The sequence below is a fragment of the Pholcus phalangioides genome, unplaced genomic scaffold (assembly GCF_987345545.1).
Source record: "Pholcus phalangioides strain wild (caught in Gottingen) unplaced genomic scaffold, Ppha-v1.0 ptg000024l_1, whole genome shotgun sequence".
Lineage (NCBI taxonomy): Eukaryota > Metazoa > Arthropoda > Arachnida > Araneae > Pholcidae > Pholcus > Pholcus phalangioides.
The window spans coordinates 10,788,557-10,813,947 of NW_028301616.1; the positions used below are offsets into that span (position 1 = coordinate 10,788,557).

General features: G+C 36.4%; 1 protein-coding gene across 3 annotated transcripts in view; it reads left to right on the forward strand.

Moving 5' to 3' along the window:
- The window catches only part of sli (slit guidance ligand), a 273,161-nt gene that overhangs the window by 214,323 nt on the left and 33,447 nt on the right, over positions 1-25,391 (forward strand). For 2 of the 3 annotated variants that reach the window (XM_089251401.1, XM_089251403.1), the window contains exons 15-20: positions 17,076-17,239; positions 20,818-20,968; positions 22,383-22,457; positions 22,589-22,660; positions 22,884-22,955; positions 24,862-24,933. In XM_089251401.1, coding sequence (XP_089107527.1) covers positions 17,076-17,239; positions 20,818-20,968; positions 22,383-22,457; positions 22,589-22,660; positions 22,884-22,955; positions 24,862-24,933 — 606 coding nt within the window. The remainder of the gene's footprint in view (positions 1-17,075; positions 17,240-20,817; positions 20,969-22,382; positions 22,458-22,588; positions 22,661-22,883; positions 22,956-24,861; positions 24,934-25,391) is intronic. The other variant, XM_089251402.1, reaches the window with a different exon arrangement.

Here is a 25,391-nt window from a genome sequence, read left to right on the forward strand (position 1 = left end):
TACACACGCACATATACAAATCATAAATAGTACACACAAAAACAAAATACACATACAATACAGACGCAATATACAAAAACATATATTACCATTTATGTATTACCCTAAGGACAATAATCGGTCCAGGGCATATTGATACTATGGTATATATTGGGGTTGAGACAACAGACCAATGACGTAAATTCAACATATAATATTCAGTCCACATTACATTCGTAAAGAGAAAAAAAATACATGTATAAATTATTATTCAATTGAGTGTGGATTTTATTCATTAGTAGTTTTTCAAATTTGTGAAGTGATTTTTCTGATTTTATTCTGTCATTTAATCTATTCTATTCCTTAGGTGCAGTTTTTTATTATGGTTTTGTATGGTTTATAAGTATCGTGTATAATTTTCTCATTAAATGAAAATATCCATCAGTTCCGAAATTATTTTCTCGTTAAATACGAATTCCGTAAATTCTTGTTAAATACGAATTCCGTAAATTCTTGTTAAATACGAATTCCGTAAGTTCTTGTTAAATACGAATTCCGTAAATTCTTGTTAAATACGAATTCCGTAAATTCTTGTTAAATACGAATTCCGTAAATTCTTGTTAAATACGAATTATTATAAATACACTAAATTGCTGCTCACGAGAGTTAATGGTTGCTCCCTGGGGTAAGATGTAAAGTTGATTTTTTTTGTGGAGAACATAAATGCTCCCTTAGGAGAACCCCGTATGGCGAACTGTGTTTGCCGGGCCAGGTTCTTAGTATCTCTTAAATACGAATACCCATCAATTCTGAAATTATTTTCGCTAGGCCAAAAGACACATTAAATCAGCAGGTTATCTGGATTTTATGCCGAAGTGGATTGGGCAAAAAAGTCTCTACTCAGAAAGTCACGCTACTATGTATTTTAAGGAAAAAAGGATTGTGTGTCTCGGTGGTATTATGGTATTTAAATACCATTGTATAGAATAATGCATTTGAATAATATTTTTCATTAATTTTTCTTCCCAAATATTACATTTAACTGAGATGGCGGTCATGTAGTCTAGTTGTTCTCATCCTAAGGGCCATTTGGACCCCTTGCGGTCGTGGGATATTCTAAAGGGGCCACGAATAGTGGCGAATTAAAGTCGGTTGAAGCCCCGGGCGCGAAAGAAAATATTGGGCCCCTTTCATTAGGAAAAAAAAAGTGTAAAGTTTGGGTTTTTCGGGGCCCTTCAAAAGTCGGGGGGCCCCTTGTGCGGAATGGATGTCTTTTTGTTGATTGATTTGTTGTCTTTGTACAGAAAGTGGATTGGCATGCATTCGTATTTGGTGTTCTGCTCGCTGCGACGAAACATTTCGAAATTGATACCCCCCCCCCCCCAAAAAAAAACTCCAACCGATTAGGCTAGGAGTCCAATAATTTCAGAGAACATGTCACATTTGTTGACATGTGTTCACATGAAGTTGATACTGTGTTGTGTGTGTGTTGACCAAGAGTCCCACACACGGGATTATTTTTATCGAAAACATGAAGAAAAAAGTCTAAATTTTGACATGGCAAGTTGGTGGCATTCCACACTGTACCAGACTGGTACTTCTTCAAACCGAACAACCGATACTCTGGTTAAAACGACATCACACTAGAGACATAACGCATATAGTATTGGTTAAAGAAGGTAGCTCTGTCACACATAAATAAGAATAGGTACGTTCTGGTTCCATGCAATTTTATGGACGTACATGAGCACCAGGTAATGATGCTTACGCATCCTTTCACATCTATCACATAGTGTGAACAATTCTGAAATTATTTTCTCATGAAGTTTTTCTTCCATTAATTGTGAAATTATTCCTTTCTGAAAATATTTCTTTCATTATTTCCGTAAATCCCACTACTTACATGTATTTCGTGCACATTCCTCTGTGGAATTCCTAACTAATTGGTACATGCGGGATCGTGTGTGCCTCCTGACGTATTTACGTTGTCAGAAGTATACTTGTTTAGTGTTCTTGATTGGTGCTGACATCTCTTTTTCATGTTTTGAAGTGAAGATGGTAAATGCTGATTATTTATTGCTATGTGAATTTCAATTTAGACGGTATCGGTAGCGTGGAAATACGCCACACGATTAGCTTCCCGAAATTCTGTGTTTTTCAATTATTATGAATTTTTATGAATTGCGAAACAATGTTTTCCACCGATTCTGTAATTATTTCTGGAATGTTTCTAAAAGTAATTTAGAAATTATTTCTTTCACCAATTCTAGAATACATTTTTTCTTTGAGGTTTTATTTATTTCTTCAGCATTTCTATCATTATGTAATTGTTTTCGTTCGGCAGGCCACTGCAACAAAAGGGCCACACGTGACGTGCGTATAAAACATAGTTTCCCAACCTTTTTTGGTCCCATGGTCCCTTTATTCAGATTTTTCTCCCAACGCAATCTAACTCATAGAATCCTATGCTACACAAGTAGCTTATACCGCCCCCTGGAACTTTCCATCGGCCCCAAGGGCGCATTAACGCCCACGTTGGGAATCACTGGTATGAACAAATTCTACTTTTTGTGGAAGACCCTGATATAAGGCTTCAATAGCCCTGCTATTATAAACGTCAACAGAACGCTGTTCAGTTTTCGAATTATTTCGAAAATTCTAGAAAACAGTGAGTGATACAGAACAGATTATAACTTTTTAATGTAATGAAATATGTTGAGTAAGATTATCAGTAATTACAGTAATATTTGAAATTTTACTTCAAAATTTTTGAATTTCGAGTACTTGAGAAGACAGAATTGCACTACAGGGTATCCCATATATTCGTAAATAGTTAAAAAATTCTTAAAAATTGAAGAAATCGGTACATTTTTGAATGCGGTTTGCGAAAAAGTTGTACTCACGCGAAGGGGGGGGGGGAAGGGGAGGAGTTATATATTTTTTTGTACAAGAAAACTACTTCACATTTTTGTCAATAGAGGGCACTGAACGAAAGCAAATCACTCGAAATATGCAAATAGAGTCCTGTAAAACGTAGGGTGTGCCATTAGCAGCCGATTTCTGAATTTTCCCGTTACTGCCACTTACATAAGGTTTGCATTGTGATGTTGACATTGGTGAATGAAAGTACTATTGGTGAAGTTGTTTCACCTCAGCCGTCTGATGCTTTACGAACGCTTCGGACATAAAAGATTGAAGAAAGGTTCAGGTCCAATCACTCCTGCTGGAATTCCTTCCAGCGTCCTCAACCAACGATATACCTACTAAAAAAAATCCCTCTCCGTAAACCGCATTCAAATATACCAATTCCTTCAACTTTTGAATTTTAAAACTGTTTACAAATTTATGGGGGGAGACTGTTGTTAGTCAACAGGAAAAGTGATGTTTTCTCGATATCAAGTCCTTGACCCGTTTGGCCTCAAGAGACATCATTGTTCATTGTTTTATTGGTGATTTAGAAATAAGAAAAAATAACAAATTAATGTTTTGCAAGGTTCAGACGTTTCTCCTCGATCGCATTTAGAAGAAATAAAAAAAGGCGGGGACAGATGATAGTTGCAAAAAACGTCCATGACACGGTCTTGCTTCTATCAGGCAATAACGTGTTAATCCCGTATTATAAATCAGTGATTTTACTTTCGGGAACTAATTAGAGAATCTTTCCAATTACATACTCGAAATACAAATTTTTCATTCATTTTACGACTCTCGCTAAAAATCACGTATGGATAATAACTTAGTTTCTTGACACTAATATCATACGGCAAGGAATTCCCAACTTTTCATGTTCACGGCACATTAGGGAATGAGATTAGAATAATAAATATCTCGCGGCATGCTTTCATAGTCTCGAGGCATTTGTGGCGGCACCTTGAAGTGACGTCACAAACTGGCAATTTGGCAAATCACACATCTATATTAGTATTTTTGTTACTTTAATTTTATCCCCGAGAAATACCGTATAACCCAGTAATCTTGACCGATTCAACATCGCACGGTTTCAGAAGCAATGTTAAATGCTAACCATTATACTGCAGAGAGCGACGATCCTTTTTTTCTAGCACAGTAGCGTGACTTGCTTAGTAAAGACATTGCCGCCCCTCTTAGCTTCAGCTAATGGTCTCCAGGTGGCGACAGCAGAGATGGGTGAAGATGAATGCAATCAATAGGCAATCTGGATATTATGCCGAGGTGGACTTGTAAAAAAAATGGTCTCTACTCAGCAAGTCACACTACTGTGCGTTTTTTGAGGAAAAAGTATTGTCTCTCTGAGGCATTGGTGATAGGCGGAGATAGACTTGGAAGTCTGTGGGGTGGCACGATGATGATGATTTCGATTCGTTTATACACATACATTAGCTCAGTCAACACCTTCTAGAGCAAGAGAAGAAGGTATTTAGAAGGCTTTAGAAGGTATTGGCTCAGTCGACTCCACCTTTGACGCTGGGCCCCTCCCCTTCCCGTATCTCCACCCATTGTAATGGTTATTGCTCTTGCCCGGTATTCAAGAGGGCCTGGGTTCGATTCCCGGTGGAGAGAACACTTTTTTTTTTCCCAAGTCCACCTCCGCATAATATCCAGATAGCCTATTGATTTTAACGTTAAATGCTGTTATAAAATTTTATACAATTATATTAATACAAATAATATTTTTTAGTAATGTCTTCTCCGAAATATTACATTTAAAACAGAGATGACGGTCATGTAGTCAAGTGGTTCTTAATCTAGGGTCATATGACCCCCTTGCGGTCCTGGAATATTCTAAACAGGATACGGGCGGTGCCATCTTAACGCATGGGCTCACTCCGGCACGGCCCGGAGCCTCAGAAAAACGAGAGGTAGGTGAATTTTTCGGAAATTTTCCAGGAAATGTCTCAGAAAAATCATTTGGCCCGAGGCCCCATGATGCTCTTAAGACGGCCTTGGCTGCGGGTGAAAATAAGATGAAAGGGGGAGCCACGGCAGTGGTGGAGAAAGGCCACACATCTGTGAGATGTAGCCTAAAACACAAAGGGAGCTCGTATCGAAGTGCCGTAGCTTTCAGCAAGGCAAAGTGCAATAAAAACATTAATTTGTGCGGTTTGCATCGCATTTCGTGTTAAGCTCAACATGAAGCAGCGCCAGCGGTGACCGAAATTTTAAACTATTTTGTTTATCATTATGATCAGTATTTCAGAGCAGACTGCACTTTTTTCATGGCAACTAATGAATTTTTTACCGTTTTTAAATGTATAATATATAGACATTTTATTCAATTCGTGTTTTCAAAGAATTTTATTATATCAAAAATAAAAATATATTATAAACTCAAATTAGAGGTTGTATTTCTTCTGACAATGTCGTGCGCACCTAAGTATGCCACAAGCATTCCAGCTTATCATTACGTAACGAACATACACTCTATAAGATCATCATCAGACCAGTGTTGCTTTACGCTGCTCCTGTGTGGCTATTTGCCCGACGCTACAATTTAATTGCCCTTGAGAGGTTCCAAAATAAACCACTCACAAGATACACTCAGAACCTACCTTGGTTTCAGAAATATTAATATCAGAAAAGACTCCGGTGTGTTTAACATCATTGCATATACCAAAAAGTTGTCCAAGAGATTCTTAGAAAAATTCTCCGAATTTCAACATCTTGCCAAGATATCTTCTTAGGATAGTAGAACGAAATACAGATTTTCCAGATCAAAGAATTTTCTGCACATGCCCAGGCCTGCGATTCCGGGCCTATGAATAACTTATGATATGACTAACTTATAATATAACTTTAATATGAAATGGGGGAACAGCGCTCTTGAAGTCAAACTGATTCTGCATGTCAACTACATCATTATTCGAAAAAAAAATGTGCGTAGTATATGTTATATTAGTTATTACCACCATAATTTGGCCCTGATAAGATTCCTTTTTCCAAAAGAAAATTCTTTATGACCTGCTTTCTTTTCCGTATGTTGGTGTCGGTTTTGATTCTGGTTAGTGTAGATATGAGACTGTGCATACATTTCGCCATATTTAACCACATTTGATCATATTTAATCGAATTTTATTCAATTCATGTTCCCCTGGGGGGACTATTCCATCCACTGGTCTGATTAATCAGTGTGGTTATGTTATTTTTCTTGAAAAAAAGAGCCCTTTTGGGTGTCAGGTGAACCTACGTATTCAACCACTTAATGTTTATAGTCATTACGGCAAGCGCACTACTGCTATGGGAATAGGCAGAGGATGGTGGTTTGATCGGTTAATATACTACCTATCGGAACCACAGTGACATGTATTGATGTACACACAACATGTACGATCCCAATGGAATGGACAACATATATTTACTTAATTATAACATCATAATTAAAATATTGTTTCCATCTCGGCTATATTCTATAACCTTTGCGAAATGTGCTTAATTCAATAACCAGGGTTTTTCACAGAAAATTGAATAACTCTATCTCGGGAGCGGTAGACCAGGTCGATAAGATACTCGTCTAAAGTACCACAGGATGTTTAAAGGTGTCGCGAGTTCGATACCCGGTTCGTCCTTGTCAGAAAAAGTTCCTGACACAGAGGAGGTACAACAGAAACGGCGACATGACCGCAGAAAAAATTGCTACCGCTGGGAGTCCGCCATCGAGGTGTTAGCGCACCAACCTCTTGATGAGTAGAAAAAACAAGCCTGCCGTTCGGAATCGGCAATAAATTGTAGGTCTCGGTCTAATTAGCTCTCGTGTGCAGAAAATGATAACCGTGGTGCGACAAAAATGATCAAATAACTCTATCTCTTTTGCAAATCAGGGTAGTGCAAGTCGTGGGGTATGAATGTAATTTATCAATGAAAAAAAAATCCACCAAAGAGATTCTTTTTATTCAGAAGACAGATCGACATGAATACAGAAATATTTAATATTTCCAATACATAGAATTCCACCTGCCGTTATGGTAACGGGAAGATCCTTGGATGTAGTTCTTTTACCTCGTGCTGCTTTGTCTTATTTTTGGCTCTTCCAGATTCCATCTTTTATTTCCTTACTCCATACCCTTCCTGATCCCAGGCATCCTACCAGAATCTTCTCAGGATTTTCGCGTCAGATGATATTGGTAGAAAAGAGCTTATGCATTTGTTGTATTTGTCTTGTCTCTCACGAAGCCAACAAAAAAAATTTCGCATTTCTAAACGCAATATTCGCAGAGCATTATGAATTCAAAAATCGGAAGAGTTGGGAAAGAACAGCATAAGCTAACGGACACACACAAGCTCATTACGTTGTTCTTTCCCAACTTCTCCGAGTTTTGGATTCTAATATCTCAGCAAATATTGCACTTAAACATAGGCCTACAACATTTTTTGTTAGTTTCAGGAGAGAGGGAGGACAAGTTTTTGATTGAGTTTTTTAGAACGGGGTGTCCCTGTAGAATTTTTTGTATTTTATTTTAACAACTATACAACCCCTTGACGTAACTGAGATTTACACGTTATTTTGATACTTTTTCTAATTGGAAGTATGCGTCTAATATCAACGGTTCACCGGTAATTTGCGGCAAGGGGAGTTAATTATGCACTCTGTATACTGGACGTTAGAGGGTTAAGTTATCAGTGAAAAAAGTCCGCCTGTTTCTTCCAAGATAAAACCTTTCACACAATATTCCGAGGCCCTTAACGAAAAGTTTTAAAGCCAAAAAAAACATTATAAAGATTCTTTTTAAGAGAAGACAGATCGATATATTACACTGAAATATTTATTTCCAATACTTAGAATTCCATCTGCCGTTATGGTAACAGGAAGATCGTTGGATGTAGTTCTTTAACCTCGTGTTGCTTTTTCTTATTCTTGCCTCTCTCCAGATTCCATCTCGCACTCTTTTTCTTTCCTTACTCCATATCCTTCCTGATCCCAAGCATCCTTCCGGAATCTTAGGATTTTCGCCTGAGATGATATTGATACAAGGGGCGAGAGCTTATGCGTTTGTTGTGTTTTTACTTTATTTTATTTCTTGCTATTTTTCTCGTCTCCGGAGTAACATCGGGTCCTGGATATACGATGGAGGAGGTTTTTAAAAGAAAAAGTTTTTAAGAAATACCGTTTCTCTCTTAAATGACTTTTTTCTCTTTTTTTTTTGTCTTTTAAAGATTGGAGTTCTTTGCTTTTTTTTTTTCCTTATATTTGTGTGAAGAAAGTAAAGGATGACATTCCTCGTGTCCTTCATTAATTCCCGGCCAAGAAACATTCTCAGGAGGTGTTGGATTTCTAGCGCGATGTACTTACTGGATGAGAGTGCGGGGCTGTTTACTTATTGAAGTTTGATTCATGGAAGTTTGAAAATTTTGCGGTATTAAAAAAAAGCATCCCCCTAAGAAATATTGAAGAAATTTTTTGGGAGATAAAAGGGCTTTTCTTTGGAACGCGTCGAACTCTTATATGAAGGATGTTTGCAAACCCTGGTGTTGAATCGAATTTGAACATGAAATATTTGAGTTTTAAAAGTCTGCTGTGACAATTTAATTCACAAAGACGTCTAACAATAAGTTTTGCTTATTTTAAGAGATAGAATTTGCGTTATCATTTCTAATTATGTAAAATGATTATTATATTTAAATTAGTTAATTTGTTAGTAGATGCAATTAAATACTTGATTTTTATTAATGTATTAGTGAATTATAAATGGTAGTTTCATTGATCAAAGTACCAATTTTGTAGCAATTTTGGCATATAGTATTTTGTACATTAATTTGTAAAATCATATGCGAAATGTGTTTTTTTTTCCAATTTTTTATGGTATTTGTGAAAAACGAATTAAATGTAAATACATGTATACGAAAAAAAAATCAATGATATTTAAAAAGCATTTTAAAAAATGTTAAAATCTAATATTCAAAGAATTTATACTCGAAATTTGTAACCATATGTACTTGAATTATACTGAAATTTATACTTGCATAATAAGGGAGAAATGTATGTGTGTGAAACATGTAAATATACTATATAAAAATGATGCAAAAAGTATTGGGCACAAAATATACAGAAATGTATAAAAAAATATGTGAAGTAAATGTTAAATTCTAATATAAAAAAATTAATGCGAAATATATTGCATAAAAAATGTAAAATTTTGAAGTAACTGCGTGAAAAATAAAACATTACAATGAAAAAGCAGGAAAAAAGGCTTATAAAAAAATGAATGGTTGTAAATGATTTTGTACAAACGATGCAAAAACAAATACTGTACTACAAAAATATGAAAAATTAGTGCAGGAAAGGTGTAAATATATATATATTTATTTATTTACAGACACAAAATTAAATATTGTTTCTTTAGGGAAAATTTTTTTTACTAAAACGTACGGGGCTGTTTACTTATTGAATATAAGTAATAATACATGATATAAAAAAACACGCTTAGGCTGGGATTACACAATAAGAGTTCGATGAAACATGAAAAAACGACCACCAATAAGCACATCGATTACATTCGAGCGAATGGTACCAATAGGTTTATTGATTGTCTGTCTTCAAACTTCTGTAGTGTAATCCCGGCCTTATAGAAATATTAATTTTTTTTTTCAAGATAGGATATTTCTTTAGAACGTGTCTATTCTGTGTATTCAGGACGTCTAGTAACAATGATCTTGGATCAAATTTCATCATAAAACATTAGATTTAAAAATCTGTATAATCTGCTTAATTCATGAAAAAAGCTAAATTGATAAACACTTGTTTTAGAAATTTTCGAATTTTTTATTTGTCTGCATTGCTATTTCTAATTATTCAAAATAATTATTTAATGCGAATTAAATGTTTCATTATGCAAATTAACTGATTTTGTCGATAAAATAATAAAACACTTTTGTTAATTTTGTAATACATTATTTGTCTATCACTAAAAATAATTCGTATTCGAAATTTTCAGTTAAAGTAGCTTTGATTTGAGATATATATAACTTGTAATATTTTTTAACCAGTTTTTTGTAATGCTTAAAAAAATTAAATGTGTCTAAAATATTTTTAAACAAAATTTAAAAACAAAAATCTAATGTTTGTACACTGATAATACATAAATAATAACATAAAAATACAATAAAATGTGTAAAAAAATTATGCAATGCAAAAATGTATCTTCGAAAATATGCAGAAATGAATAAAGAAAATAAGTAAAATGAACAAACACTTCTGATTCAGAAAAATATTGCAAAAAATATTGTACACGAAGCAGAAAAAACAATTTGAAATTAATGCATAGCGTGCAAATTATATGAAAACTTTCTTATAATATGCAAAAATAAGTAAAATAAATGCGAAATTCTTATGTAAATTAATAATGCATACATGAATATTGCGTACAAAACATGTAAAAAAAGTTAATGCAATATACAAAGTAAAAAAGAATAAAAAAAAACTTGTAAAAATATGTCTATTTACACAAATAAATCAAATGTCTATTTACAAGAATAAATTTTTGAAGATTGTTTAAGAATGATGCGAACATATTTCATAGGTATATCAATATGATGCACAAATTAATGCAGAAAATGTGTAAAAATAGTTATGCAGAATTTAAAAAAGAAATATTGTTTCTTTATGAAAAATTAGAAAAATACAATGTTCACAATATGTAAAATTAAAAAAAAAAGGCCTAGGAAACTTGTAAAAAAAAATGTAATTAATCTTTTTTTTTCAAATTGTCGTGAGTAAATTATTAAAAATTTCAATTCAATCAATAAAATTTATACAAAGGAATAATATCAATTGCAACATTCCAATTTTTTTATAACCTAATTTAAGCCAATAAATAATTTACTATAAAAATATAATTTTATTTGAATCAAATTTATAAAATTTAAAGAATCCTAATTTTATCAAATTTAAAGAATCCTAATTTTATCAAATTTAAAGAATCCTAATTTTATAAAGTTTTAATAGTTTTAATTTTTCAAAATTTTAGTAATTTTAATTTTGCCGAATTTTCGTGTCGTCTCAGAATTTTAATTTATAGTAGAATTTTGATTTAGTATTTTAATTATTTTGATTTAGTATTTTAATTATTTTGATTTAGTATTTTAATTATTTTGATTTAGTATTTTAATTATTTTGATTTAGTATTTTAATTATTTTGATTTAGTATTTTAATTAATTTTACTGACTTTTAATAATAATTTCTGCAGAGATATTCAAGAAAAAAAATCCCTCATATACTTAGTGATCAGTTTTCGAAAATATCGCATTTGTTATAAACAATCTATAAATGAATAATGGCCATACCGAAAAGAAATTCGCAGGGAAAAACATTATCTTAACATTCAAAATGCCGCTCAGAATGCAAATAGCGATCCATTCACTTAACCAAATATTATCAATCCATTATAAAATAAAAACGCAAATGACAAATTGCTTCTTTGAAGAACAGATAAATTTCCGTCGTGACTTGCTTATAGTCTTACCATAATAGCGGAGGAGAATCCGCCATTTTTTGGGGTGCAATATATCTTTAAAAAAAAACCAATTTCTTTGCCCAATGCTTTCAGAATCTGTTCCGAACCTCATCAATTTCAAATTTCCAACCTTGTTAATTATTGAAGGTAAAATAATAAATAAAATAATAAATAAAATGTCGACGCTCTCTTGTGAAAGCGCCGACGCCCGGTTTCCAAAAATAATAATATTAAAAAAATAAGTTAAAAAAAACCCCCGTTTTGCCCAAAGTACGTGACACGAATCTCTTATAAGAAGCAGGTGTTATCCTTATTACTCCTATGCATGTAAGAAAAAATGTCTTGGGCAATGGCGAAGGCGTAAAAGAACCTCTTAACATGCCCCATGTTTTTATTATTATTATTATTATTTTACTCTTTTCTTACGGCTGCTGTTGCTGCGCCTTATAATCCGTCCCGTATTATTTTATTATTTCGAATACCTTTTTTCCTCTAAAAGAGAAGAAACCCAAATAATGGTTTTTATTTCCAACATTTTGATGACGGTCATTAAAGTTTTAATATATTTTTTTTATTTGGTTGTTCGGATGTATGAGTTAACATTGGAACATTAATGTTAAGATGTTATTTTTTCGTAGAATTTTTAAATCCTATTATGTATGGTTCGTTAACGGAAAACAAAAATATCCCAGGAGGTGGAATAAAAGTGGTTTTTTCCTCGTTAAACCGCGTTTATATTTTTTAGATTCTCTTTGTAATTATCAAACGAGGGATTATTATTTCTTGTAATTATTTTGTTTTTTACTGGATGGTAAACGGATTTAATTGAGGTGTGTTGTAAAATGCTTGTTGGTTTTTAATAATTTTTTCTAGCTGTAATAATGTAGAAATAAATGAGGAGTTTGTAGTATTATTGTTCTGAAAAATATTTGTGTACAGGGTGTCTGTACAGTATTTGAAAATCAGCAGCTGGTCATAACTAAGAGTTGTCATAGCGATGGACTCGCATCGCGAGGACTCCCGGGTTCTAACGTAACTCTCGAGGGTTACGGTTCGAACCCCACTGTGGCAACAGTGGTGGTCAGCTGGAGTCTGTTTTCCGTGGTTGCCAACTTTGGAGGCGCGAATGCGAGCCGATCTCCCCGTTGAAAAGTCTCGCCACAGAAAGCAACAGTCCTACAACGATACGGTTATTCTGTCGATATAACGATACTATCATTATATTTCACTCGTAGTTAGAAAATTTGACGACAGAGAGATGGCAGCGCTACACAAAACAAGCATTAGACAGAAACAGACTTCCCGTTAGGTTCACAACAACATTGCACAGCTTCCAACCTGGCCCAGATCTTCTTCGACCACCTACTTAAACTCTCTCCATTGAGACAGAGCGGTGGGCGATGATCCGATGATTAGGAGGAAGAGTAGTATTTGAACATCCCCTTCCCAGGTGACTCTTAATAAACCTTATATACTTTGATACGAGTAATAGATGTGATTGTCTCGTAATTTAGCGTCTCGTGATTGGTCGGAATGACACATGAAGCAGTACGCAAAACTTGTTTTTCAACTTTGACTTTGGACCGACGCTTATTTCATAGTTTGACAGAAATGAGAGAGAAAATTTGAGCGGATAAGCAAAAAATAAATTTTTGGGAAAAATATAAGAAAAATACTGTAAAGTATATCTAATAAGTGTAATGTGTGTGTGGCGCTCTTGTTAGATAAAACTAATAATAAACTAATAATAACCAATACTCAAAAAACATATAGGTTCCTACTTTAGACCTGCTGGCAGGATTTTAGTCTCTTGAAGTTACAAAGTATCTGTATTATACGTGTGTCTATGTATTATATGTTCGTATTTGTGCATTTTATGTTTATATATAAAATTCACTTATATATATATATACTAGGGGGGCTCTGCCCCCCTGCCGCCTTTGGCGGCCAACCCCCCCCCCCCCACTTCTCTCCCGGACATATCTTGTTTATTTCGTCCCACTTCATCAGCGTGCTATGGAAAAGGGAAAGGGACGTGTGAAAGCACCAGCCTACTGAAGAAGCGAATTTTAATGAAAATAATAATAAAGCAACAAAAAACAAATGAGATTCATCAAGTATCCCCAGAAAACTTCCCTTTGGGGGTCCCCAGATTCAATTCGCTGAATTTCAGTGGGGCCCCACACTGGATATATCTTGGGCTACCGATGTGTTGCAAATTTTACAATGTTAAACCACAAAAATCAATGAGATACATTCAGGGGCACCGAATTACAACCTGCCAACATTTCCATGAAGCCCTGACCTGCAAGCTTGTCGGACACCCCCCTGTGAGAATTTTTCATTTTTATCAATTTTACAACGAATAAAATCCAGGGCCCCACATCCAGTTGCGGGGACACGATACGCAGATTTTTAGTGGGGCCCCAGACTGGCTATATCTCGGATTTCGGCTGTGGCAAATTCTACAACAGAAAAGAATGAGATTCATCCAGGTGCCCCAAAATCAAACCTGTAAACATGGGGGCCCCCCCGACTTGGAAGCTTGTTCGTCATCCCCCGGTGCGAGTGCCATGAAAAATTTTCATTTGTATTCGTTTTACCAACGAATAAAATCCAGGGCCCCAAAATGAAACCTGTAAACATGGGCCCCCGACTTGGAAGCTTGTCGGTCATCCCCCGGTGCGAGTGCCATGAAAAATTTTCATTTGTATTCGTTTTACGAACGAATAAAATCCAGGGCCCCCAAACAATTACCCGGGACACCAATTCGCATACTTTTGGTGGGGCCCCAGACTGGCTTTATCTCGGGGTTCCGCTGTTGCGAATTCTACAGCAGAAAAGAATGAGATTCGTCCAGGGCCCCAAAATGAAACCTGTAAACATGGGGCCCCCGACTTCGAAGCTTGTCGGTCATCCCCCGGAGCGAGTGCCATGAAAAATTTCCATTTGTATTCGTTTTACCAACGAATAAAATCCAGGGCCCCCAAAATGAAACCTGTAAACATAGGGCCCCCGACTTGGAAGATTGTCGGTCATCCCCCGGAGCGAGTGCCATGAAAAATTTTCATTTGTATTCGTTTTACCAACGAATAAAATCCAGGGCCCCCAAAATGAAACCTGTAAACATGGGGCCCCCGACTTGGAAGCTTGTCGGTCATCCCCCGGTGCGAGTGCTATGAAAAATTTTCATTTGTATTCGTTTTACCAACAAATAAAATCCAGGGCCCCCAAAATGAAACCTGTAAACATGGGGCCCCCGGCTTGGAAGCTTGTCGGTCATCCCCCGGAGCGAGTGCCATGAAAAATTTTCATTTGTATTCGTTTTACCAACGAATAAAATCCAGGGCCCCCAAAATGAAACCTGTAAACATGGGGCCCTCGACTTGGAAGCTTGTCGGTCATCCCCCGGAGTGAGTGCCATGAAAAATTTCCATTTGTATTCGTTTTACCAACGAATAAAATCCAGGGCCCCCAAAATGAAACCTGTAAACATAGGGCCCCCAGCTTGGAAGCTTGTCGGTCATCCCCCGGAGCGAGTGCCATGAAAAATTTTCATTTGTATTCGTTTTACCAACGAATAAAATCCAGGGCCCCCCAAAATGAAACCTGTAAACATGGGCCCCGACTTGGAAGCTTGTCGGCCATCCCACGGAGCGAGTACCATGAAAAATTTTCATTTGTATTCGTTTTACCAACGAATAAAATCCAGGACCCCCAACCAATTACCCGGGACACCAATTCGCATACTTTTGGTGGGGCCCCAGACTGGCTTTATCTCGGGCTTCCGCTGTTGCGAATTCTACAACAGAAAAGAATGAGATTCGTCCAGGGCCCCAAAATGAAACCTGTAAACATGGGGCCCCCGACTTGGAAGCTTGTCGGTCATCCCCCGGTGCGAGTGCTATGAAAAATTTTCATTTGTATTCGTTTTACCAACAAATAAAATCCAGGGCACCCAAAATGAAACCTGTAAACATGGGCCCCGACTTGGAAGCTTGTCGGCCATCCCACGGAGCGAGTACCATGAAAAATTTTCATTTGTATTCGTTTTACCAACGAATAAAATCCAGGACCCCCAACCAATTACCCGGGACACCAATTCGCATACTTTTGGTGGGGCCCCAGACTGGATATATCTTTTGCTTCCGCTATCGAAATTTTTCAACGTTAAAGCAGCAAGAAAACAATGAGATCCATCAAGGGCCCGTGGAAATGAAAACTTTTTACTTATACGTGAAATCTTCCCCGGGTACCCCGACCCTGTGTTGGGAGCACTGCTGTTGTGTGTGTATATTATACATATATATACCTCTCGGCATGGACCTCCCCCCCCCCACACAAAGGAAGGGCTGACAGGGGCCACAACGATTCTTATCACTTTTTGATTTTTCACACTATAAATTAATCACAGAGGGGCCCCCTGAAAAGCTGGTTTGGGGGCTCGAAATCTAAATTCCAGCCTAAGGGCTCTGCTGTAGGATGTAGGAGCCTCTTGGTACATGCACATAACATGGTCCCGATATGTGAATATCGACCCAATATCGATATATGATATCATATCGATATATGAATGTGAATATCGATATATGAATCGAACCCACTTCCGTAACAGATTTCCGTCACTCAAAAAATTTCACCCACTTCCGTCACTCGGTTGCTTAGCAACACACCCTTTTCGAGTTTGTTTGTGATTTTATATTATAGAATAGATATATATATATATATATTAATGCATATGTATGTATATATATATATATATATATATATATTAATGCGTATGTATGTATATATGCATATATATATATATATTAATGCATATGTATGTATATATGCATATATATATATATATATATATATTAATGCATATGTATGTATATATGCATATATATATAAATAAATATATATATATGCATATGTATGTATATATGTGTGTGTATATATATGTGTGTGTGTGTGTATATATATGTGTATATATATATGTAATGTTTATTTCTAATAAAAAAATTGCGGTCTGGTAATAAATATATGAGAGAAATAATTTTAGTACCGGTAAAAAGTTAGTAAATGGAAGAAACAATTTTTGAACCGGCAAAACGTAAATGAATGGAAGGAATAATTTGGGGACCACAAAAAATAAATGAGAAATAATTTGCATGATGGGAAGAAATAATTTGAGGGCCTGCAAAAAAATAAATGAATGGAAGAAATTACTTTTTTTTCGGTCTACAGAATGTTTCAATGTTTCTCCCATTCCCTTTTTTTTGCCGGTCCCCCAAAAGTTAATGAACTGGAAAAATAATTTGCGGACCGCGGCTAAAAATTTATAAATGGGAGAAATATTCTGCGGAACACAAAAAATAAATAGGAGAAATAATTCGTTGATCTGATGGCCGCAGATCTGAGACAGAAACGAAAACCTATATATAGAGACGGTATAATATTTATTAGACCTAAAATTATATGTAACGACTATATGAATTGGGCGGAATGTCTTGCGGGCCAGGAGCGGTCTACGGACTAAAAGCTGTTCTGGACAGCCTTGAATAGGTGAACTTTGATTACAGAAATCCTGTATTTTGGAATTGCAAGATGATTATTTTCTACCCGATCGATTGTTGTGTCTAATTTTACAAAAGCATTGTCATTGATTTTTTTTTTTCTGTTTGAAGACACTTGGCTCGTAACCCGTTCATCTGCGACTGCAATCTTCGTTGGCTGGCTGAGTATTTGCACACGAATCCGATTGAAACCAGCGGTGCCAGATGCGAAGCCCCGAGACGTATGCACAGGAGGAGGATCAGTCAAATGAGGGAGTCCAAATACAAATGTAAAGGTATATTTCTAATTAGCATGGGTGATGCGAGAACTAAGAGTGGTTGAAAACGCATTTAGCTTGTGCATTTCTTTATTTGTTCTTTTTTTGTGTATGTATGCAATAAAATTTGAATGCAGCTTGGAATAAATCGACCTGTTCTAAAGAATTCAGTTACTGGAACCAATATTCGGATTCATGATCCCAATCCGATATCTATATGTTACGGCGAGAGTCCGAAGATTGGTAACACCAATTTTTTTTTACCAAGACGAGTTGTTAGCAAGTTCCTATTTCAGGCTTTTACCGTTTTCATTTCGGACTTTAACTGAGTCAAAGTCCGTTATTTATGAATCAATTAACAATCATGCCCCGCTTATTCAATTGATAATTATAACTATTTAATAATTTTAATGAAAAATTTACAAATTGATTGATTAACCACCATGAACTTATTAGTTTCTGACTATGAATGACGTGGTTATTGATTATTACTACTTAAACTAATTTTCAATTTTCTCTGAACAATAAAAGCCTATAATAAAAATGAAGAATATAAAATATATAATGAAATTATAATTAACGATTGCAGTTATCTCCCTCGCATGCAAGCGCATCATGATCCCCATTTTAACGTACGGAAATAAGTTCGTAGTGGTTAATTAATTCATTAGTTAATAATTATTGAACTATTATAATTTATTAATCGCTAATGAAATTATATTTATTGATAAAAGTAATTTTTAAGCGTCAGTAACTAATAAATTCATGGTCTGTTGATTCATTAATAATGGGCTTTTACCGTGTTCCTGGAGTAGTTAAATAATTATTTTCCTCCGAAAAATATGAACTTTAATTCAATTAATGATAATCACTCAGTTAGCATTACACATTACCAATTGAAGTCCGTGGTGGTAAAAAATAATGTTTTATTATTAATTAATAAGCGTGAGGAACATGATGGTTGATTGAAAACAGGCTTTTACTTGGTAAAAGTACGGGGTGATCAGCGAATAAGCCCTTATTTCAAAATTAAATATCTCTACAACAAAGATCAATAGAATTATGCGGTAAACGGTACGTTTATTAGCAAAACTGTAAGAATGTTGTACAGAAATTTCAAAATTTTTTTTTTTTTAAATTTTTTAAAATTTAAAAAAAACAAAACAAAACTGGAGATTTTGGGGTTCCGAAAATCCTCGTTTGTGTGAAGAGAGACCACTGCATTCGCCTAAAGTTACTGCATGGGCTGCGGTACGCGCCAGAGGCATTATCGGTCCCTTCTTCGTGCGAGAAACGATTACTACTGAACGTTACGTTACAATTTTGGAACAATTTGTCAACACACATGGCGTTTAATGACGTATTAAAGCTGAATAAATTCTCCCAGGGAAGTATGAATGCTGAATTACTTTCTGAAGGTTGCATAAAAACTGAATCGCATCAAGGGACGTACAAAAGAACTGATAGATTCGATTCGAATTTCCTGTTTCAAATTACTTTATGGCATACATGCTTGACCCATGGTCCACGGGCCAAATGTGGCGTTCAGAGTCAATTGATATGGCCCGCGACAAATAATCAAGTGACCCACGAAAAAGATTATAAAATCACTTAAGAGATTCGTGGCACATTTCCAGATACTTTAATCTGTCAACGTCATATATTCAGATCACTTAAGCGACCCCAAATCACATTTCCAAATCACTTAAGAACCAGCGGCACTCCTCCACGCATGTGGCACATTTGCAGATTACTTTAGTGGATGGTCGGCACATTTCTAGGTCACTAGAGTGTATTGGCGGCACACTTCGTGATCAGTTAATCACAAAACCGGCCCGTTGCATTTTTATAGATCACTTAAGTGGCTCTTGACACATATTCCAGATCACCTAAATTACCCGCGACACAATTTCTGATTACTCAAGAGACCCGCGGTACATTTTCAGATCACCCGAGTGACTCTTGGCGCATTTACAGGTCTGCGACACATGACTCAAGAAGGCTCCCTCTCTCAGATTACCCGAGTGAGTCGCGACACTTTTCCAGATGATCCAAGTGGCCCGCGGCAAACTTTTCAGATCACCCGAGTGACTCGCAGTACATTCCCCCAGATGACTCAAATAACCTGCGACGCGTTGTCAAACCAATAAAGTGGCCCGCAGTCCCTAAAAGATGGAGTACCCTTGCTTTATGGGCTATAATAGATCTCGAACCGTCGTTTCACAGCAACTCTCAGGAACTTCTGATATATGCATGAAATTGGTGCCATGTTATTTTGACTCCATTCTCGGCAGTTTTACGGATCCACGGTACAGGAACTTGCATACCCAGAAACCCGAAAACAGTTTAATTATCTTTCTAGGTCATCCAAAATTGGAATATGTTACCGAGGCTCCCCACCACTCTTACCATACCGACACATGCTCGCCCGCTACCCTGCTCTTCAACAATCATGAGGGCTTGAAACTAAACTGTTAAACGGCATGATTGATTGTTTTCCAGGGATCAACTCGGCAGCACTAGCAGCTGAGGAGGCTAGCCTAAGCTGGTATAGTTTCCTCTCTTCCAGCTTCTCTCTCTCTCTCACATCTTGACGGGCAAGTCACTACTTGGTTATGAGAGCGTGTGTGTTATGTGATGGGTGTAATGCGATATTGGACATGGGATGGGAGATTCAAATAACTACAACCATCAATTATAAAATGGTTGAACTCCTCTCTCTCTCTCACAGACTTGTTGAACTATACGGTGACATTTTAAGATGGTGTGTGTCTAGATTATTCTGTTTGGTTATACCAAGGGTGCTCAAGCTTTTGGAGAGTGAGAGGGCCACTTCATTGGTTTGAAAACCGCGATGCGGGCAACTTGAGTTATCTAGAATTGTGTCACGGGCCACTTGAGTGACTGGAAATGTGCCGTTAGCAATTTAAGTGATTTGGAAATGCGCTACGAGTCACTTATCTAGAAATGGGCTTTGAGTCACTCAAATTACATGGAAATGCGCTGCGGCCCATGTGAGTTACCTGCAAATGTGCCGTGCTTCACTCAGAAAAATTCAAAAGTTTGTCGTGGGCCACTTGAATGATCTAGAAACGTTCCACGGGGAATTTAAGTGATTCTCGGAAAAGCGCTTCGAGTCACTTACATGATCTGGAAATGTGCCAAGAGAAATTTAATTGATCTATAAAAATGCCGCGGGCCGTTTAAGTGAACTGTAAATGAGTCACAGTCTACTTAAGTGATCTAATTGTAATACGAGCCACTCGAAGAATCTGGAAGTGTGTCACTAGCCACTTAAGTAATCTGCAAATGTACCATGAGCCAAGTGAACTGGTTATGTGCGACGAATCACTCAATTGATTTGGGTAATTTCGAAATGTGCTTGGGGATCACTTAATGATCTGAAAATGTGCCGCGAGCTACTGAAGTGATCTAATAATCTTTCGTGGGGCTACTTGAGTGAGTGGCTTGAATGTTTGTCACTGGCAACATCAGATGACCCCCCGAGTGCCACGGGTTGAGCATTTGTGGGTTCGGTTCTATAGTAATTATTATATTTTTAGATTAGATTTTTATCAAATGAATCTGTTTCTCAGGTACTGAAGTTTATAGATCGAGGACAGCTGGTGAGTGTCCGATGTCCGTTGACTGTCCGGAGCTGTGTTCCTGCGAAGGTACAGTCGTCGATTGCTCTGGGAAGAAACTCAAAGAAATACCCGAGAATGTGCCTCCTTACACGACAGAACTGTAAGTTTTCAAAGAGGATTTCGCAGTAAATTATGACTGCCATTATTTAAACGGTGAAAATATTTTTTTTTTTGCTGTTGTTTCTGGCTCGTAACGAGTCAAGAAACGAAATATTGATTGGTGGAAAAATACCTGGAAATTAGGACCACGTGGTACGTTCCCACGCTCTGATTGAACACTGTGCAATAAAGATGTGTGAATCGATATTATCTACTTTACCATCATCATTATTAGCGGAGATAATAGAAGAGGAAAATGGCCGAGGATCGATAAGAACCTTGTGTATATGGTATTAAGTATTTACATAGTGTTGTTGTTAAAAAGAACGAATAGTGGAAATTGCGGAACTTACCTGAATATTTTTGGCATTCATTTTCAAGTTTTCCTGCTAAACTGATGGTCCTTAGAAATACTTCAGGGGAACCACGAGAATGTAGTAAAGATCTATTTAATAATTACTTTCATGAATATTCTGTAAATGGTTCCGTTTAACGTATCCGGAAAATTCACCACTAAGAAAATTCACTGACAAACAATTCACCGATATCAATTTGACATGAGCGAATGAATGAACGAGTGAGTGAATAAGATTGAAAATGAACGATTGATTTAGTGAATAAATAATCGCGTGAGTAAGTGAACGAATGAATGACACCGGCCTGTCATTTGAGCTAGCTCACTCACTCACTAAGTAGCTCATTATATCACTCACTCACACCCTAGGCCACTTGCGCAGAGAAGTGTGCAACCAAAATATTGTGTGAAGAAAAGAAGTGTGCAACTAAAAGATGTGCACGAAGGGGTTCAAAACTTCTACCCCTGATCATTTTTCAAGTAACTATTCTAAGACACACAGAATTGTTCAAAAGAGCATTGTTAACATGGAGGGTTGTACAACAAAAAATCCACTTAATACTGTTTAGAATGCAGCATCATTCAAAGAACCATCGTAATCTCGAAGCATAGTTAAACATTTTGTAATTACGAAGGACCATTTTTGTCCATGTATGTATTCAAATTACTTTTGCTATACATACATCACTGTTCAAAGAGAATAATGTTATCCATGAAGTATTGTTCAATTACTTTGTTGTCCATCCAATAAATAGGATCCACTGGTAACGAGTGTTAGTTTTACAACATTCATGTTCAGACATTTTTTTAGAATCATGGCAAAGGACTTTTTTGCAGCAATCTTCAGTTGTGAGCTGCAGATTCCGGTCTATATCAACCCCTCATAACAATGCAGAGCTTTATTCGATACAAATAGCAGGAGTAATAAATACTGCAATAGTTTGATATTATTTATTAAATTTCTTATTATATATGAAATTTCTTATTATATATGAAATTTAATCGACCAAATATTTAAAAAATTTCATGCCAATTGAAATGTATTTTTCCCATAATTCAGGAGACTCAACGATAACAAATTGGAGAAAATCAAGAACAACGGTGTATTCAAAAAACTTAAAAGTCTCGCCAAACTGTAAGTTGCGCAATTTTATCTGCATAAAATCTTCCGAAACACAATTATTATTAAATAGTTTTTTGTAACGTTGCAGTCATTATTTCATTCATTTGTGTTAATTAACATACGTGTCCGGAATATGTTTTCAGAGATTTGAGAAATAATGAAATAACTGAAATAGAGGATGAAGCTTTTCATGGGGCGAACCTGTTGGCTGACCTGTGAGTACAGTATTGTAATGTATATGGATTACCATCTTAATGTTACGGCCAATGTCTTAAGTCTGACCGGTTCACGTATTGTCCAATCACTTGTTCATAATCCATTTATACGACAAGCTAGACTACTTCGACAAGCGAATTCACGAACCGGCAAGACCAGATATTGACCATGCCAATGTTTTTTTAAAATTATACACAAGTATTGTATTTTCTATTATTCTAGGTTACTAAGTGAGAACAAGCTGAAAGAGGTCCGTGGTAAAATGTTTGCAGGTCTTCCAAATCTAACATCTTTGTGAGTATTTTTCACAACGATCACCCCATTTTGATTTTCTTTTACTTCTCCTTTCATTCATATTGAATTGTCAAAAGACCGAGATTGTAATTGAATTGTTCTTGAATCAGAGAAACCTGTCAAGAAACGGTTGGTGACACCTGCAGTCGCTTCAGAAGGGTTGCATGCCGCATGAAAACGGTTGGATTCAACCAGCTCCGTGCAGAAATGTGCTGCGGCCGCCATTGCTTAGCCAAATTCAGCCGCAACTGTCTAAATTTCAAATAGGATTGCCGTTGCACTTCCCCCCTTTCGCGTCCCAAACATGCTAAATAGGACTTAAATAAGAGGTTTTAGGTACTCAATTCTTCACACACATGTCCATGCTATATTCCTGGAATCACGTAATAGCGAAACAGGACCAGTGATGAAAGCGTATATTCCGCACTATGCGTCCATCAGGATGGATAACAGAAATAATTTGATGTAGGTGAATATCCACAGGAGGCTATACTTACCGGGATGCGTGCGCGCATTGATAAGTTGGCGTAAGCATCAAAAATCCAAACAAAATGGGAAAAATAAGACATCCCAAGAAGGGGCGTTCGCTGAATCGACCTTTGCAGAGAGCACAAAATTCTTGTGGGAGGGGGGGTTACAAAAATTTTAAAATTTTCTCGAGGAATTTCGAGTTACCATTCTTTAAAGACCGTCATGAGATAGGTTAGTTTTACCCTACTGTTGGGTATTTTGCTCTTGCATGTAAGGTGAGGCTTCAGCTGGGTGCTGCCGTTATGTAGCACTAAGCTCTGTGGTCGAAGGCTATAAGTTTTAGCAAAAACCACACGATGGACATTGAGAGGGTTGGCACCACCCCTCGAACCTGGCTCTCGATTCGAGATTTCCGTCTCGCCTTGTCAGATCTGTACTGAGTAGGGTAGCAGCGGCTGGTTTACGAGTCATCTGAATACCCTTAGGAGTTGAACAGGGGTGTGCCGAAGCATTACCATCCTTCAAAAAGAATTTTGACAGAAATTGGTTAGTATAGCATATAAAGGGTATTTTCTTTCGATATTTAAATTTTTTCACTGACGCATTTCCCCCCCTAATTTTTGGTCGGCTTTGGGGCCCCCAATTCCCCCCCCCCCCGCTCACGCCCCGGATCTCAAGCCATTATTGAGCAACTATGGCCTTGTATAGCTCCAACTTATTCTGTGGATTTCTATTTAAGTCTCCCATTGCCGTGGTGTAGTTGAAAAAATGGGACTCATCAGTCCACTGATCTTGCTCTCAGTTGTCGATGTGTTTTCTGGTCTCAAAACAAGATGCTCAGCTCAATAAAATAAGGATATCATCGTTTATCTTTGGCTCTGGAAGCCCGTAAGGTATACTCGGCATGATACGAGCTTTGAATGTTGCCTATTCCTAATTCCGCGGTACTTCACTGTGTTTTTTTATCAATAGTGTATCTGTAGTATTATTAGTACACCGTCAATCGATTGCTTTTAGAAGGAAACACCAGTATCGTTTGATAAGGGACAATTATAAGTTATGGTGTCGCAGGGAGTTTTTCTCCAATAGAGTTGTTAATAATAACTCTTGTATATAAATGGAATAACTTACCCCCGGAGGTAGTAAATTCTAACACAATTGACACGTTTAAAAAGAAATACGATAAACATGTTGGGGTAAATTGAGAAGCCAATCCATACTTAGAATAAGACAACCATAAGTATTCTTTATGGACATTGTATAATATTTTATCATGTATATATACTGTTTCTAATTTTTGTAATTGCATTTTTAATCGGGATGCAGTATTTCAGAAGTATATGGCATCCATATTTGTTATGGGCATTTTTTCCGTTGTGGCGTTGTATTTGTAGTCGTAATTTTATGAATACGTGTCTTTTGTCATCATTTCCAGGATGCTCAGGACCAATCTCTTAAGCTGTGTCGGTAACGAAACATTCCACGGGTTGGAATCCTTACAAACTCTGTAAGTATTAGTTTTATTATACAGGGTGGACTAGAAGTCCTGCACACTAATTAAAAATCAATCCCAAACCAATCAATTTACATAAAAAAAATGTACGGTTTACACTTAAATACTCATCAAAGCATCGAGTTTTTTTTATGAATAATAAAAAAGTTAAAAATTGCGCTCATAGAGCTGCATCATCAAAAAAAATCGACGTAATAAATAAAATGCAACACAAGCGGTGCATAATGAATGTTTATGACAATTTGCGTCGCATAAAACTACCATGTTCCCACATGAGCACTCTTCCACTTCTGATGTGGCCCGAGCTAAAAAAAAGGGAGCTCATATTTAAATGTGATAGTTTTATGTTACTTACACATGTTTAGGTTATAGTTCAATGTTACGCATGTTAGGTTACGAGCAAACCGCACTTTTTTGTGTAATTTGATTGATTTTTGATTAATTTTTAAATT